This window comes from Chaetodon auriga, chromosome 3, assembly GCF_051107435.1.
Source record: "Chaetodon auriga isolate fChaAug3 chromosome 3, fChaAug3.hap1, whole genome shotgun sequence".
NCBI classification, from domain to species: Eukaryota; Metazoa; Chordata; class Actinopteri; order Chaetodontiformes; family Chaetodontidae; genus Chaetodon; species Chaetodon auriga.
The window spans coordinates 18,234,815-18,252,950 of NC_135076.1; the positions used below are offsets into that span (position 1 = coordinate 18,234,815).

The window sequence follows — 18,136 nt, forward strand, 5'->3', positions numbered from 1 at the left end:
TGTTTTACGATAACAAGGATTGTAATGATATTTTCTACAACCTGTGCTTTGTCATGTAATATTTTCTTGACCAGTAATTTCTGTTTATAGCCAACAACAAACACTGCCCATTTACATTTACCATGGTACACAGGGGATGAGGCTGTATGGTGATTGTCTGAACTTGGTTGCATAGCTTGTTGACAAAGGTGGCCCTCCTGTGAACAACACAGTTAAAACATAACCCCCACCAGCAACTTCCACTAACTGCTGTACAGCCTAATGTAAAGGCCTCTATTGCTTATTCCCCTTCTGTGTGCTGCCTGCTACAATGGAAACAATGAGAAAAACCCTTCTTCCTGTGCAGTAAAGGCCTGAAACAGAGAGAGATAAAAATTTGTGTGAGGGTGAAGTGAGAAGGAATATATGTGCATATGCTGTGTGAGTTGTTTATCTTAGAGAGTGTAATCTAGTCCATCTTCTATTTTGCCCTGTCACACTTTAGACACAGCCTTAACCATTTTAACTCTATTATTTCATTTCATTTCATTCATAAGCTCTGACCTACCCCTTCTGTCTCCCTCTCTCTGGTAATAAATGAACAATTGCTGGCTGAGCAGAAGGAAAAGAAAACAGAAACTGGCTTCTGAATAATCTTCACCAGCAGTGCTGCTGTGTCCCTCTTTGAGTCGGATCCAGCAGTACTGAACTGCTACACTTCATTCTGGACCAGCGCGAGCCCACTGAATGCCCGTAAAGACACAGAGCAGTGCACAGTTCGCACAAACGCACAAAAGATCGAACACAAACAACTTTCAGAAATGATTGCTGCATATCGGATCACATCAGATCTCTGTAGAATGTGATTTTATTTACCTTCAGATGAGATAATGGGCACCGAGGTCAGTAAGCCAACAAACTCATCAGCAGTGAAGCAGCCAGACCCAAAGAAAATTTTCCACCTCGCTTCAACTAATATGTAAATTCCAGTCTTTCCCTGCCAGCCTTGCTCTTCCAGACAAAAGACAAAAAGCACAACAAGACTTGAACATCTAATGAAGTCTATCACACCTGTAGTACATCTTCAACAACATCCCAAACCTACTGACTGGGCAAGGCTGGGAAAAGTGTTGTGAAAAACAGGAAAAGATAAGAGGATCTGGTAAGGACACGGAATAAAAAGGCACATCACTGCAACATCACTTCAAGTCATCACTGAGAAACTCTAAAGTAAGCTATTTCATAGTAGAAGTGATTGTACTCAAACCGCATTCAAAAGATTTTTTGCTTAATGAAAGTCAAAAATTACCCAAAGATAAGCAAGAACACTGTGTTTTCTGTCTGCTGGTATCACAAAGCTTATCAGCAATGACTCGCTGCAGCTACAGTGCAGACCACCATGACGTTTGGCAGAAGCACAGTGTGGTGAAAATATACCAGCACTGCACCAGAAAATAAGTCACAACAGACAGATCAGAGTATACACAGCTTCGACATGAGCACAGTATACACTGTCATAGTGATTTATATTATCAGGTGGACATATAAGGTGAGTGTCGACCAGCACTGCTGCTCCTCAGTAATGTGATGAGTTCCAGTCGCTCGGTCATGTCAGCAGCACAGCGGTTTGCAGCAGATCCACGGGAAACTCATCCCCCATCAAAACTACCACCACACCCAGAATCTGCTGACTGGTAACTACAAGAAGCACACTTGTGGTGTGCAGTGCACAGTTCAGTGAGTCACTCAATGAACTAGAAATGCAAACGAAGCCTGGGTCACCCTTGCAATCAGCAGAGTGAGAGAAGAACAGGGTTTTCTTTGGCTTGGTCTGGTTGACGAAAAAGAAGCTAACCAACAAAGCAACACATAGGAGAAAATGAAATACCAAGACAAACTGAAAATCACCCGCACTACTACGCTTATTCTTAAGAATGTGTTGCCTTGTCTTATCTTATGGGACGAGACTGGAGTCAGCAGAGCTCCTGATAACGAAGGGTGGGTTCTTCCAAGGAAACATTAACTCAACAGGACACTCAAAAGTTGTTTCACCATATTCTGGCTGTGCAAACACTGTCAAATTCAAGACAGTGTGAGTGGAATTGTAGTTTTCAATTTGGTGCATGTTAAAACAGAAGAAACAGGAGGTCATTCTTTAAAGGTCTGCAAAAGCACCAATACTGCCTAAGCTTAAATTAAAGGTTTCAAATCACATGGGTTAGTCTTAACGTTCAGTGTTTTATATGGGCCACAGCATCTAATATAAGGTAAAGCAGTGGTCCACTTTTCACATATGCCAGCATTGTTCAGTTTAAGTGTATCAGTGTTAAACAGCATACTAATGTTGATGGTGCACCATCTGCAGTGGAAGTAACTTGGGGGAGTATTCATTATGTAAGTAAGCCAGATATATTTGCTGTGGTTTCCTTTCACTGTTCTTGGTAAGGAAAAAACCCATCAAACCATGTAGAGCACCCACTGTCACCCTACACAGTTCTTTGAAAAACCCTGCAACCACAAATAGTTGTGCAAACCAACTTCAAGGAAAAGAGGTCTTAACAGCTGTTGCGAGGGTATTACTTTCTTACACAGCAGCCAAAAACTGACATCACCTGCTTTCCTGTGCATGTGTGTGTGTGTGTGTGTGTAAGATAATTCCCTGGGACGATAGTGACAAAAACATCAACACTTGGGGCAAACTCTGAAGCAGCCAGCCATCCCATGACATCATCTGGTGAAACAGGAGGAACTGGGGCTCGGGGGCTGTTTGCTCAGTGAAGCGAAACATCTCCACCGGTCACATTTCTCGCCCAAAAAGGAGGGTCGTGATCACATTCAAAGACCAAACGCACAGACACTAAGAGGCGATGAGGCTCAGGGAAAGCCAAGGCAGAAGTAGATCTACAGAAATGCACAAGTGAAAGTCACACATAGTGTAATATCAATTATCTCACTCATTATGTCTCATGAATGTCCATCACCTGACAAATTAGGTCAATAGATGCCATGAAAAGCAGGCGATAAGAGCATTTAAGCGGTGAAAATGTACTGAGAGGAGACGAGGAGGCAGTCAGACCTTAAATCTCTTAAAAGGCAGACACCCAGAGAGCCAGGCACGCTGGAAGGCGAATCAGTGATGCGTGGAGAAGTGGTGTGCTAACGGGGTGAGATGGGTGAGACCCAGAGTCAGTAGAGTGGGCTGTTATGCACCGGCGGACCTGCCAAGCACAATTAGCACCATGTGACCCAGCCAGAGCGAAAGCTCGGTCAGAACAGAGGCAGAGGAGTAAGAAAAGCAAGGATGTGACACTCAGGAATAACATCATTTAACACATCGACGGTTATGGCGTTTTATAATACCGAGCCCGTTAGCTGCTTTAGTCGCTGGGCCAACTATACGGGGAGGGAGCACAAGATGAAATACAAGAGACAGTCATATCGTAATGGCAACTGGAGCTTCGACTTTACACGACAGATCCCTATAAATCTATAAATGTGAATACTGCTGCATGTACTAACATCCCTTCATATTTAGGGCAACATCTGAGCAGGCTGGTAAATTTACGTCCGACTTCGGGTAAACAGCAGAAGTTATCTTGGACGCTAACGCTAGCTAACAATCACCTGTTGAGCTTCAAAGTCTACAGCCAGCAGCAAAGAAAAAAAGGCACATAAAGTAAAACTGAAGGGAAGTTGTGCAACACAGAGACACAAAGACAAACAGTGCTGATGTAGCTGCTTGCTTGTTAAACCAAACTATCACTTTAAGCTAATTAGAGCTAACTGCTTACCCAACTAACCTTGTTTTTCAAATAGAAGCGGTTGCAGGCAGGCTAACGCGCTAGCGTTAAGTGGCTAACGGCGAGCTATACGTTGAGAGTAACTGGGATTTAATTTGGGCCACTTTGTGATAAATTGAATATCAAATAAACTTTAGACGGGGCCTCCCCTCGTTAACACACTGACTCAAACCAAACATAACACCGAGCCTTCAGGAGGAAAATGCAAGAACTGGTTGGTTGGCTATGATTAGCATTAGCTGCTTAGCTAGCGGTCAGGATGCCCGAAAAGTCCATTGAGCGAAACAACGGGAGTTATCCACCTGATCCCGCTTGAGACCATCGCTACAGCAGCTGCCTCTTACCGTTCCAACAAGACCCGGGTTAATCTCAATCAGCTGCATCCAGAAGTAAATGTGCTCTGCCAGTAAGCTAGATAAATCAGTTCGGCCATTGAGAACAATAGCCACAAGTATCCCACATTGTTGGTTTTGTCCAGTTTTGTGTCCTACTCTCACTGGGAACAATCTCTGGCACACAAGCGACGCATTCCACAGGCTGATTCTCGGCTGAATCCCCACAGGGCTCGGCTCAAATTAAAGGGCCACTCACTTGTTTTCTCACGGCTGCGTGTGTGTAACAGCACAAGTGTCAAAATGTAGGAATCATGACTCTATCACTCTCAGCAGCCACGTTTGGTGAATGGCGGATCGTCGAGGAAAGAAAGCGAGAGAGAGATAGATAGATGTGTTATTGGTTTGTGTGTATGAAGCAGCGCAGTCTGAATCACGCTGGGTGTGTGGTGCCCTGCGCCTTGTGATATATGCCAGAACAACTTTGTTTAATAAGCACACTATTAAAAACAGTCATACATTATATCCCCTCCTGTCAGACTGCAAAGCTCTGTACATATTATGGCCTTTGTCTCCCTCAGAACAGAAGGAGCAAGGAAACGTAAGAGGTTACAGCCATGAAATAATGGGGCGGAAGAGGATGACTAACTGCTCCTCTCCTTGCAAATGGTCCAGTTCAAAGAAAATGAAATAGTACTACTATTGAGGACAGATCTCTTCCCCTGCTCTTTGGTTGAAACTTAATTTGGTGATGTGAAATTGTCCAACAGATCACATGGTTTAGAAGAAGACAGCCTCTGATTTACCAGAATGTCCACAGATGTACGGACATTAGACTGGCTGTGTCATGAGGAAATACCCTGTGCACTCACACTTTGAGTTTATATAATAAAGGTAAAACACCCATTTTGTGAGCAAGCAGTGATGGAATATAATGAAGTACATTCACACTACTCAGGTTTCATTGTGATGTACTTTTCTGAAGTATTCCCATTTTATGCTACTGCTATATGCTTATGCTCACCTCATTTTGGAGGCAGCTATTGTGCTTTTTACTGCACTTGTCTACCAGCAGCAGTTTCTAGTTACTTTGCAGATAAAATCTCACAAATAAAACATATGATCCATTTGTAGAATATGATGCATTGTTATAGCGTAAACTATCTAATCTGACAGTATATGAAGCCATTCATTTGCTCTACATCTACAACTTTAAAAGGCTGCCAAATGTTAATGCATCTGTTATCACATTCAGCTTATATATATGATCTGATCTGATATGATATGATACATTTCACACCCAAAATAATGCATTTCTGCTTACTGAGTAGATTAACTTTTAATATTTTAAATATATTTTGCTGCTTTTTCATAAGTAAGATTTTAAAGTCACTTAAAGTTTTTTTGCCACATGCTTTATCATTTTTTTACTTGGTGCAGCAAGACAGCTATGGAGAAACTTAAGTGACATCCCGGCTAATACTGGATCTAAAAAGGCGCTGTTAAAGGGAATGGTAAAGGATGCTAAAATCCACACAAAAATCTTTCCATTTCATTTTTACATCACTGTATTTGCAAATCTCTAAAATCAAACTGCGCTTCACTACAGCCTCAGCGGCTGTGGTAAGAATTATATTACACATCAATCAATCTTGGTCAGGTTTTACCCCACCCATCTGATCAGCTTACTGCTGAAACTGACACCACTGATACTGAAAGTGGCTTTCATTTTCAAATATTTCTTATAAGAAAAAGGTATTCCTGTTCACCAGTTTGTCATCCAGTCTGATTTCTTGGATCAGTTTTTCCACTGAACTCTACTCATAAATAGTTTTACATGTTTTTCATTTGAGTATTGCAGGCTTATCAGCTGAGGAGGGGCAGAAAAAGAGAGCTGTGGGGTGTTGAAATGTCCCATACAGGTCTACTGTACGGCTGCGGTTGCCTCCAGGCAAAGTAGGGCCTCTAGTTTCTCATAGTAAGAACTCGTCCAACACACAAAAGACAGGAAACGTGAAGAATATGTCAAGGCAGAGGAACAGAGTGAAGGCGTGCTGTAGATTCACATAAACAATCGTCAGAGACTGATGCTAATAGATCTGATAACACATCTAAACAAGTGAGATGAGTTGTGCAAAACTAGGGCTCACAGTAAAGGTGCAGTGTGAAAAAAACGCAGCGCTCTGTGTGATTTTGTACGAAATGCATCAGAAGTTTGAATGCTGTGTGAGGAGGAACTGAAAGAAAGCACCATTTTGTTTTCGGTAAGGTGCGAAAGAAAAGCTGCTGGTGAAATGATCACTTTCCTCACTATGACATAGCTGTGAAGACAAAGTGAAAACCAGATTCTTACTACTGTAATCTGCCACATTACGACGACGTCAACAAGTGTATTAAAATAGCATAAAGTCAGAAATAGTCACAACTAAAAAGAGTATTTGAGGATTTTCTTGATAATTCAGAAATGTTTTCGGATTTATTACAGTTTCTGGTTGGGTGTGTGCGCTGGTGTGTGTGGGTGTGTGTGTGTGTGTGTGTGTGGGGGGGGGGGGGGGGGGGTGTTTGTTTGCCTGTGAGTTTGAGTTCTCCAGCAAGTGGGTGAGTGAGCATGCATGCAATAGCATGGGCATAAATAGATGTGTGTTTGTGTGTGAGTGGAGCACCTGTGCATGTGTGTGTCAGGCGGAGAACAAGCGTGGGTGTGTGTATGCCTGTGGCTGTACTCACTCATGCACTGCAGGCCATGCTTTTTCTGCAGGGTCTTGCTACACAGTGAGCAGGTGGCACAGCTGGAGAAAGAACCTGGCACCAGATAATGCCTGCTGCTGCCGCCGCTGCACACTTTCTCTCTGGCTTCCTTCCCCTTCTCTTTCTGCTGCTCTTTTTCTCGGTTCTTACCCTGCAGAGGAGCAAAAACAGCGAACACAGAGGGAGGTTTTTATGTGCAAATTTGAGTGTTCTCCTTCACTGTGGCACATGGTTGGGTGTGGCATCACATAACCATGTCAGAGGCAGGATATGAAACATGGTTTGTGCAGCTAGATTATTGACTGGTGTGCAGCAACATGCACATCTGTCAACCGTTTACACCTCAAGATTTGGTCTTAATACATTTTTTTTTAACTCTAATTAGGTCCTATATACCATTGCAGCTCAGGCAAAATGATAAATGACACTATGAGTTCAAAGTGGCATCATGCACCATGTGTCTCTGGCATGAATTTACCCTGTCTTTACTGAAGGAGCCAGTCATCCTGTTCCTCAGAGTGCTCAGAGTCCTCTTCACCTTGGTGCCTTTCTCCACCTTCTCTGTACGATCCTCCTCATCCTCATTTCTGGTCGAAGAAGCAGAGAGTGCAATACACAGCAAAAGAATAAAGGAAATTAAATATCCTCAGTCAAACTGTTTATCATCTTGAAACTCTTTCTATATCGTTTTAAAGTTTAAGTCAAGAATGGGCAGCGTTGGCAGGTGGTAGTCATATGACGGATCACGATTGGTAGGCTCGATCAAGATTGTCAGTGTGGAAATCAACACACATGAAAGTCATGGTGAAAAGGGTGATTGTGCTGAATAGCTACACTTTCATTGATGAGACATTTCATTGGATTGCTAGCGTTTCTGCAGCTTTAGTGATAAGGGAACAGCAATCAGGACAGTACTTACTCATTAGAGAGGAACTCATACCAAGTGACATTTCCTGACTCTTTGGTGTCCGATCGGTTGTTCCTCTGCTTCGCTCTGTGGAGGAACAATGATATGATTTCAATAAGCAGACAGACAGTTTCAGTGAAAATATTATTAACCACAAATAACCATAAGAGACTTTTATCACAGCACACGTGAATATTGTTGAGGCAAATCTGACAGTATATGATGGATTAGCCAGCAGTGCACTTTTAACAGATGTCAGAGTCAGGTGGGTTCAATGTCAACTAATGATTTTGGGACAAAAAAAAAAAAACCCCTGTTGTGGTCCATATCCCCTTTCTAGGGATAATGGTATTATATCTCAGTGCACAAACAGGCACATGCAAACACACGTGCATGCACATACATGTTCACACACACACACACACAGTCATAAAGTGCAGTGCTTCCCCCTGGTCACAATCTGGCTCTGCAGCTGTTCTGAAGACTGGGGTGGTGTTTGAGCAGTGGTAGGAGCAAGCAGACCTCCCTCTCCTGTTTACTTACCCATGGTACAGCTTAAGCTCCTGCAGAACTTTCTGTATCATCAGCCTAAGACAAACAAGACACTGAGGCTGAGTAGGAGAGGAGAGGAGAGGAGAGGAGAGGAGAGGAGAGGAGAGGAGAGGAGAGGGCGAGACTGCTGGGAGCTGGGTGTCAAACTGCGATTTAGAGGCGAATCCTCCCTTGTCTGCTGCATCCACACAATCACCAGAGCACACATATACTTTACACGCACACACACACACAGACTAATGGGCCATCTAAGGAGAGATAGGACTGTGGGAGGAGGAGGTTGTAGACATATGACATGGAGCAGAAATGTCAGGAGGGAATAGGGAAAGGCCCCCTGTTATGTGGGAGTTAGGCAGCCGTACCAGACTATAACAATTTACAACCACAGAACAGTATGTGAACTATTGTACTGAGCCATTCAAAAGCCGCAGGTACAATTTACGGGACACAAGTGATCAACAGTTGCCTCCTGTGAATCAAGCCAGCATCCTGTTTTTTTTCCTTAAAGTATCATTAATCCTGAGCTGCCAGTCAGACTGAAGAAGCTTCTGTAAAGGAAACAGATATTCCACTGCATGAAGTCATGAAGGGGTGTGTAACCTAACTCAGGCTGCAGACGTGACTGATGATGGTGTTGACTTACATATGGCTCTGTCCTTCAGTAGAATGTAGGTTTTCTTCAGGGTCAAACTCCTCTGCTGCAGAAGAGAAAGACGAAACGGTTAAATATGATGAAAGCAGCTTCCTGCTGAGCGCAGAACACACAAACTAACATGTCCTTCACATGTACGAACGCTCAGTCCCACCTCCTGCTGCCTGTGCGGCCTGTTTGGACGTCTGTACAACACGAGAAATGTGTGCAGCACGGGAACTGTCATCTGTGGCGAGGATGTCTGAGCGGGAGTACAGATGCCTGCCAGGCGCACTGCTGGCCTGAAAGCGTTGAAGAATAAACACACATGTACATCACGTGCACATCTCCACCCGAACATACAACTGAAATACTGATGAAAACTTACAGTGGACTTTGTTGTTGCGTTTGTCTGTTAGCTTTTTGTTGTTTGTTTGTTTCATTTGTCACACTTCTGCAAATGATGCACATTTAAAGACTCTGTTCTGTTATTTACCGTCAAATATCAAATTTGTGGCCAGGTACAATATGTAAGAATCGTAGACTGTAAAAGACATGGATGTAATCTCTGTGACATCATCCACAGGTGTCTGAAGAGCCCATGTGAAGCTCAGTGACAGTGACTCAACAATGGACAACCAAGTGAGGTGTGGGTGGAGCTGGGACAGGCCGAGTGGAGTCTGGCTGTGAAACCTCGTGGCTAGTTGTCACAAGGCGGCCATGCTTATAATTATGCCTAACTATGAGAGTTAAAATAAGTTCAATGAGCAGATTATTCAAATAATCACCTTCATTTATGTTGCTTGCTTGAGCAAATTTCCCCATACAGTTCCTCGTCATGGTCGAAGAAGCTAGCTACAGAGACCAAAACCATTTTTTGCACCAGGCTGTAAACATGTTTATCATGTTTACTTACTACACTAAAAAAGCTAAGGCCGCTTGTAAAACAGGAAACTTGCACACGTGTCCAAAACTACAGGGTACTATACGATCAGACGATCACCTCTTGAGGTATAGAGTGGTATTATCAGACAGGATAGCATGGCGCTAGCTAGTTAGCATGCTAACTTCAGTAGATGTATCTGCAACAAAATATATAGATGTCTTTGACATAACATCAGAACTGTTCCTTCTTCAAATTCTGGTGATAATGTTAGGTTATTTTTGAACATAAACTAAAATTCTGACCATATCTTACACATTGTACCTTTAAAGGATAAATCTGCTGATATTCTTATTGTAAACAAACCCCATGAAACCTCAAACAACAGCGATAATCTGAAAAATCGTAATTCATAAACCTCTGTGCTTAAGAGCTCCACTGTTGTCTGAAACCACATCCATTAAAATCAAATCAATGAGCCACACTGTTGTTTATTTCGAGTACCAAATGTGTATTAATCCACAGCTGAAAATAGTCCCCAACAGATGCACTCTGTCCTCCTGTTTGACTGACATTTGCTAAAAGCTACAATTCCCAGCTGTTTTAGAAAATAAGTGAGTCTCTTTTTTAAAAAAAATGAAAGTAAGGCCGTGGAGCTGAGTGTCACAGACAGGATAAGGAAGTCTCTTTGTTGAGGAACTGACTGTTGCTTTATTACCATGCTAGTGACCCTGGCTCTTGGACAGGGGACTCTCAGCATGGGACCATCTGTCTCGTCTCCAGGACATGCTGTGCAGCTGTGGGTCTGCTGCTGGGTGGACTGGAAGAGACTTTTCGGTCCCTCCTCCTCATCCTCCCTCTCTCCATCGCTGTCCATGGCCATGGTATCCAGACTCAGTCTGGCAGCACAGCACAGCAACAAACAAACACATACAGCCGGGGAGTGAACCAGGCAGTGAGATATATCTGTTAGGTAAACAAAACGTTTGAGCGAGGCGGTCTTTGACCTGTGTTTATTTTTGCATTGTTTTTAGGTTAGTTTTGCATGAAGTATTTTGGTGCACTGTACGTGTTCTCACCCCAAAGCAGCCTCGACTGCATTATTTAGAAACTGCAAAACCAACGAAACCACCGGAAACTCGGCTCAGTTAAACAACACATTTTCAGTTTGAGAGTGATGCTGAAGCAAAAAGTTAGATTTAACTAATCAGGTAGAAACAAAACTTTTGCTCTGGCTAATCAGAGTGCAGTTTGGGTGTAATTATTTTCATCCCTATGAGACTGCTCTCTTCAATTCTTTCCATCCATCCATCTTACCTCCTCCCCAGGTTAATGGGGGACACAGGGACACCCCAGCTGTGCCTCCGAGACGTTGACATGGATCTGACCAGAATAGGAAAGCTATCCAGGTCTGGCTCGCCGTCTAAATCCATAATGGGTTGCTCTTTTACTTCCTCTGGTTCTGTTACTCCTTTTGCTGTTTCCATTGTTCCCAATAGTCCATTTAGATTAATTGTCAAGCTAAGCCCAACTGCAGGGCCTGAGGAGTCACCACTGTCAATGATACAACCTGGCAATAGTTTTGGAGTAAGCTGAGTGACCACAAAGCTGTGATGAGGTTCCACTGCAGGATCTGTATCGAAGGGGGGAGGTGGTGCATTGACCTGAGGGGAGTGTGTGGTCAGAGAAGTCTGTGCAGGCTGGTTGATGGCAGGATTGTCTGCGTTTGGGCACACCTGCAGGCCAATAGTTGGGGTTTTGCTCTCTGGGACTGTGGTTACTGGAGATGCAGTAGACTGTGAAACCGGTATCCCTCCCTCCAGGTCTTTAAAGTACTCGGAGTCTCTGAGAGAAGAGCTGAGGCGCAGCAGATCCTCCACACTGTTGCTCACCTCTGCACAGGGGCAGTCGTAGTCGCTGACTACTGAACATGTATCCTGCAGCTCAGCAAGGGAGGCGAGGAAGCAGACAGCAGCAGAGAGAAAGAGAGAGGATAGAAAAGAGGAGACAACATCAGGTGCAATCCAAAATTCAAGTAACTCAAAACAAAGAGGCTATATCCATGGTACTGACTTAGTGAGGACTTTTTTGAGGTTAATGCTATAAACAAAATTCAAATAAAAATGATCCAAATCAAAAAATATAGAGCTTTACCTGGTCTTCATTGGTGCTACCAAAGAAGACGTCCTCAGCGACCGAGGCAGGGGACAGTGAGGAGGAGGATCCTGTCCCACTGGGAGCACGAGGCTGGACACTGAGCTGGGCACTGGGAGGTCCACAGGGCTGGCTACATGCCTTGCTGTCTGAAGCTGAAAGATAATGGATAAACATCAGAAACATTTCCTGAAAATGCAGTCACTTGACAAGAACCATAAGGAGAAGAAGACAAAGAAAGGTTGATTTCAACAGCTACACAACACCTATATAATCGATTTAAGCGATTTTGTAAGCGAGTTACAGCCCCTCCTGCAGCCCCTCACTCAAAGCTCCTTTACATTTCCACCGCATAAACAGATTCCTCGATTCACATGATGCTACAAACCACTGTCACCACTGCAAAATGCTGGGTGAGCCAACATTAGCCTGTGTGTCTGGAGATTATTCCCTCACTGAGCTCTCAGCAGCCTGACAAGCTGCAAATATGGAGTTTGGTAACGCATATTTGGGGTAAAAAGTGTGTAATTGTAACATTTCTTACATTTGACATGAATTAAAAACAAATGTGTCTGCATCTCGTGGTGTCTGAAAAGTCTGTCGAGGCGTCTGAGTGTGTCATGTTCACTGTTAGGGTTTCAACCACACCATGCCCATCTGAGGAGGGGAGAGCCGCAGCTACAACAGGTTACATAAGCCTCATTTCATAAGGGACGCCTCCTGTGAACCCGAGCCTTAGCCTAAGCCAGCCTGGCTCCACGCGGGCTGACTCAATTCTCCTTGAATAGATTTGCCCTGTTTCCGTTCCCCTGTGAAGGTGAATTTAGTGATTTAACATGAGCAGCGTAAACAGGCACTCTGCACTAATGCTGTCGTATCATATGTTATATGTTATATACGGGCAGCATGGTGAAACATAAGCTTTAAACACAACTTGGATACATCAGGAAGCTCAATATTCACTCCTCTTTCAGCTCCCGTTTGGTCACCACCAGCTCCTGAGGGAAATGTTTAGCTCTTTAGCAGCTGAATGCTCCACAGTGTGCACCAGCTAGTTGCTACCTCTGTCTGTGGGCTGTTTGGTGCAGGCCGGTGGTGTACAGTGCAAATATTACTTAGAGCAGCTTTAAAAGCAGAAAAAGAAATTACATAATTGGATTATGGACACATCGTGTTCATCGCTCGTGTTGCTGCTACTACTTTTAAACCAATGACAGCACGCTCACCACTGTGATGGTCATCGCTGACATCTCGAAGGCAGCATTGTTATCTAAATTGCTAATTCATTGAACATAGATCAAAACTCATATCTGTGACACCTGACATCACAGAACAGCTTCAAAAGATCCTGGTCCCAGAGCGTTCACTCCACTTCATGGCTTTTTCTTGCAGATAATTCTTATATGTGTTTTAATCAGAGCGTCTGTGTCTGAAGACTGTTCTGTGTGGCTCAATCTTCCTGTTGTGATCTTATTGTATATACAGTGTGGAGGAGACCTCAGGTAGTGCTGTATGGTGAGATGAAATGCAGACGGGCCACACTTCGAGTCCTGCACCATGTCCTGCTGTAAACCAGCAGCATCCATTCCCCTCTTCAGTGCGACAGCCAGAGATGCTCTCACATAAACACAAAGACAGACACACTGTAGATCTATTTTCTATATTACTAAATCACTGTCCGAGGCTGAGGGGATGGCAGTGTCCCCGCTGGAGGGAGAATTTGTTTGCGTCCAAATCCCACTCATGTAGAGTGTAAACTCAGTCACTGCAGCGGCCGCTTGATGCTGTCTTGTAGTGCCGCTGTAGCCTTTTATGGTTGGTCTCTCATATCTGCTAATACATCACACGGGGATGAAGCATCAGCGTGTGTGCCAGTGTGCGCTCAGGTGTGTGTGTGTGTGTGTGTGTGTGTGTGTGTCTCCATAATCATTTTGGCACCATCGTAGTCAGCTGTTTTCCCCACCGTTTGGCTCCACAGCAGAAATTGTTGTTTGACTGTTATTAATTCATACATCACCAAATTACACTAACACCATGCCTAAAACTCTTTGAACTATTAATATTTACTTAATATAATGCTGTATTTTTTTTATTTTCTCCACAGTGTCATTTCTCCTCTGTCTGCTCGGTACATGTTGCACACTGCACGCCTCTCCATCTTAGAGGAGGAATCCCTCTTTTGTTGTTCCTGCTGAGGTTGCTCACATTTTATTTCCCTGTTAAATCATTTTCTGGACTCTTTCCTCCCAAATCGAGGGTCTGAGGGCAGCAGGTGTCATACGTTGCACCAACTGAAGAGTCTGCTGGGACACAGTTCTGATTTTGGGGCTATGTAAATAAAACTGACTTGACTCGGCTTGACAAATGCTCTGTAATAAATGATTATAGCAAAACATTAAACTGAATTTATGTAACTCTAAATCTACGTCTGTGAGGATTGTTCTTGTGACAAAACTGTAAATAAATGCTCTAGTGGTGCACGATTTCATTATCTAAATGTAGTAAATGAAACTTAAATGACACTTCTGTGTGGCACCCTCTTTGTGGTTAGTGTTATGATAGACTTTATAAAAAAGGAAGACATTTAAGCCAATGTGACAAGAAGGAAACGAGGGCGACACGTTTTCGCCACAAAGCTTACTGACAATCACAAGAGGAACTCATGATACGGTCAGTTGATTATTTCCAATGTTCAAGAGGAGTTATTACAATGCACACAGAAGAGGTGTTTTCAACCGTGACTCAGACAGCAAACACCTTTCTAAGTGTCATCTGATGACACACACGCTGAGCTTATATGTTTCACAACTTGAAAAACCACAGATGACAAGACAAATGTCACACTTGTAACTCATCTTACATAAATATATTATTGACTACTTTGCTACTGGGACAGTGTTTGGATTAAGGTCACAGTGACCATTCAGTAGCTGGATGATTCCCAGACTGGCGTACAAGTGTGTGTGTGTCATCTGAGTGAGTGTGTGTGTGTGTGTGTGTGTGTGTGTGTGTGTAGGACAGATGTGTGCAGGTGGAAACAGAACACAGAGTCTTTCAGATCTGAGGTCGAAGCACACATCAAAACAACTGCCATCTCACAGATCCTCTTTGATCAGAAATTCGTCAGGCTGCTGTTTCAAAGCGCTGAGCTACAACAGACACTACGGCTGAAGCAAAATGGAAGCATCCTTTGCGGCTTTTTTATGTCTAAAAAGACGTCATACCCCTCTGAAGATAACAGCATGTCAGCAGAGAGCACGGAATAATTCAAGTTGTGTGTGTTATCGAGACAGATATATGAGTTGCTGAGTCTGGGGAGTGTATAAGGGTCCACTTGTCAGCTTTTGTCTCAGTTAACTCTGGTTTTCTTCATGGATTTAATTAGAAAAGTGAAATCACACCCATGCTACAGCAAACATCATCTAAAAAAACCCTCCTTGAGGCTGTTAACTCTGTAGGTTGCAGTGGCAGCACTATAGCCAGCACCGTCACACAATACGATCATCTTACAGTGAATAATCAGAGGTTTCTTTTCAAGTATACATGCATGGTGACATTTGTGCATCCACACACCTGAAACAATGAACCAGGGTTAGAAATGACTCACAGAACTTTGCACCAGACTCAACTGATGAACTGCAACGGTCACACACCACAAACCCCAAATCAGGTCAAAGTGGTAGACAACAGCCAACACATCCTGCTAAGGTCACATCCAGTCCACGACCTCTACTGGATGACAGCCCCTTAATCTCTTTTTCCAGTTTCACCCACGCTATTGTCACCCCGCACAAGTACAGTGAAATATAATCTAACTCCCACTGTACCTCTCTTGAAGGACCATCTCTTCATCCAGAGTTTGGAGAAGGAGGGCCAGGAGTGGTTAAGAGGAGAGTCCGCCATACCAGCAGCGCAGCGGGGAGGCCAGCTGGAACTGGAGCTCGCTCACACTGGAGCTCCTCTGGCACCCAGCGAGAGGAAGAGGGGGGAGAGAAAGAAAGAGAAGGCGGGGGGGAGAGGAGGGACGGAGGGAGAGAGAGAGAGAGAGAGAGAAAGAGAGAGAGAGAGAGAGAGAGAGAGAGAGAGAGAGAGAGAGTCTGAGGCAAGGATCGAGGAGCTGCTGGTTGGGGATTACCTCCTCAAAGACTCCGGTGGAGGGAGAAAGAGGTGACAGCTGGAAGAGAAGGTGGGACGAGAGAGGGAGGCGTGAAAGAGGAGGTGTTTTGCTTCTCCTAGTTTCTGTTAAAAAGTTAAGGCAGAAGAAAATCTTTACTGTTGACACTTGACTGGCAGAGGTGGAAAGTGTACATTTACCCAAGTACTTCACTTAAGTACAATTTTGAGAGACTTTACTGAAGTATGTAAGTTTTGTGTTACTTTATAATTCTACTCAACCACATTTCTGAGGGACATAATGTACGTTTACTCCATATTTATCTGACAGCTGTCGTGACTTCTTACTTTTCACATTAAGAATTTACATTAAACATGTGATAAGGTCAGAAAATACAATAGAAAACTCAGCAGGATCTACTCAGGGCTTCTTGTCACATGTTTCAGATGTCTATGAGTTTAAGCTGTTCCACCAAAAGGACACTTCCCCTTTAAACATCTCAGATCGTTTCATTTGAATAACACTTCAAAGTTAGATTATCCATTATTTCACCAAAAAGCCAAAATTTGACATAAAAATGAAAAGAAATTTGTGCAGCATCCGATTTTTTTTTCTTTCCTACCCCATTAATCATTTCACAACTCCCCAGGTTTATTTCGTGTTAATCTCAATTTTGAGTACTCCTTCCACCGCTGCTAATTGGATGGCAAGCTTAGTAAAAGAAGGTAAGGTGTATTTTAATTTTCAAACATCTTAAACACTCAGGATCGAGTCAAACACTTAAAAAAAACAACTTGTTTAACTATTCCAGACTGGTTTAAAGATGTGAAGGAAATGGGGCAGAAACAGAAAAAGAGAAGGAAGAACACGCAATGAAAGTATATGGCAATGATACATGGAGTTTTTTTTTTTTTTTCTGATTCTGAGTCACAGGGGCCACCACATCCTCTGTGAAGAAGCAAAGCAAGCAAAGTCTTCTAAAATGCAAACAGAAAGTGTGCAGGGGAACGATCACGGCACAGGAGAGAGTGTGTCCCTTAACCGCTGCAGCTTCAACACACAGAGCCCCACAGTTGTTGCAACCATTGTGCTTCTTAATTTGCACAAGTGTAACTACGGATGACTGTCAAGTTCAGCTCAGTGCACATCAAGTGGAAAAGTCTCATTACTTTCCCACAGACAGAGGGGGCAGAGCACCGGCTCAGAGGAGGCAAGCAGAAATGTCTCAAAGCCGAATCCTACTGCAGAAAAATACCTCACATTTCAAACAATGACGCGAGTAATGAATGGGGCCCGAGTGTGCAGATCGCTGTTTCAAACTCCAAACTCAGAGAAGCAACTTAAACTCTACTTACATTAGCTGAGAGGGAGCGAGATGTAAATCCTATCTGTTCACCAAAGTGAGGCGGAGAGGGGACAGAAGATGGTTTAAAGTCCCTCGGGTTCGACTGTGATCTGTGTGAACGTCGGGCTCGTCCTCACACTGACTGCACAGAGTCAGCCACAGGATCTCAACCTGCTTCCTCTTTTGTCTCATACTGTGCAGCTGAGAGCGACGTGCAGCAGAAGGGCCCACACACACGGTTTCACACACTGCAGCTGCTTTGAAACAAGCTGTGGCGGCTCACACGCCCGAGAAAATAAATATAACTGATAATACATACATACATAAAAATAGAGAGACAGATCTCTCTGTGTATACGGATTGTTAAAAAAAAAAAAAAAAAAAGAGTAACTGGCCCGTCCCCATCCAAAGTGCACTCCCAGCTGCAGAGTACCAAGGGAACAGGCGATACTGGGAGGATGTCTGGCCAGAACTCAACCCAGAACAAGAACCAGGCTTGAGGAGCTGGATGGCACCAGGCCCTGCTGACTAAAGATGGTCACAGCTCTGCATGGTGACACAGATGAACCAGCTGCTGACCTCTGGGTCTCACCCTGTCTGGCTGACACAGAGGAAAACATTGGGAACAACAGCAGAGGGTTACAGCATCAACTACTGGTTGAAAGAGTTGCCCAAAACTCCTCAGACCTAC

The 18,136-nt window shown here is 43.7% G+C and overlaps 1 protein-coding gene across 3 annotated transcripts in view; it reads right to left on the minus strand.

Annotated features, from left to right (window-relative positions):
- The window catches only part of arhgef18b (rho/rac guanine nucleotide exchange factor (GEF) 18b), a 39,945-nt gene extending 24,021 nt beyond the window's left edge, over positions 1-15,924 (minus strand). For 2 of the 3 annotated variants that reach the window (XM_076726319.1, XM_076726318.1), the window contains exons 1-9: positions 15,814-15,924; positions 11,987-12,141; positions 11,150-11,769; positions 10,551-10,731; positions 9,125-9,251; positions 8,962-9,016; positions 7,779-7,853; positions 7,338-7,446; positions 6,839-7,010 (exon numbers count right to left, since the gene is read on the minus strand). In XM_076726319.1, the coding sequence (XP_076582434.1) occupies positions 6,839-7,010; positions 7,338-7,446; positions 7,779-7,853; positions 8,962-9,016; positions 9,125-9,251; positions 10,551-10,731; positions 11,150-11,769; positions 11,987-12,141; positions 15,814-15,889 (1,570 nt within the window). In that variant the 5' untranslated portion in view covers positions 15,890-15,924. Of the gene's footprint in view, positions 1-6,838; positions 7,011-7,337; positions 7,447-7,778; positions 7,854-8,309; positions 8,421-8,961; positions 9,017-9,124; positions 9,252-10,550; positions 10,732-11,149; positions 11,770-11,986; positions 12,142-15,813 lie in introns of those variants that run through there. The other variant, XM_076726320.1, reaches the window with a different exon arrangement.
- Positions 15,925-18,136: the final 2,212 nt, after the last annotated feature.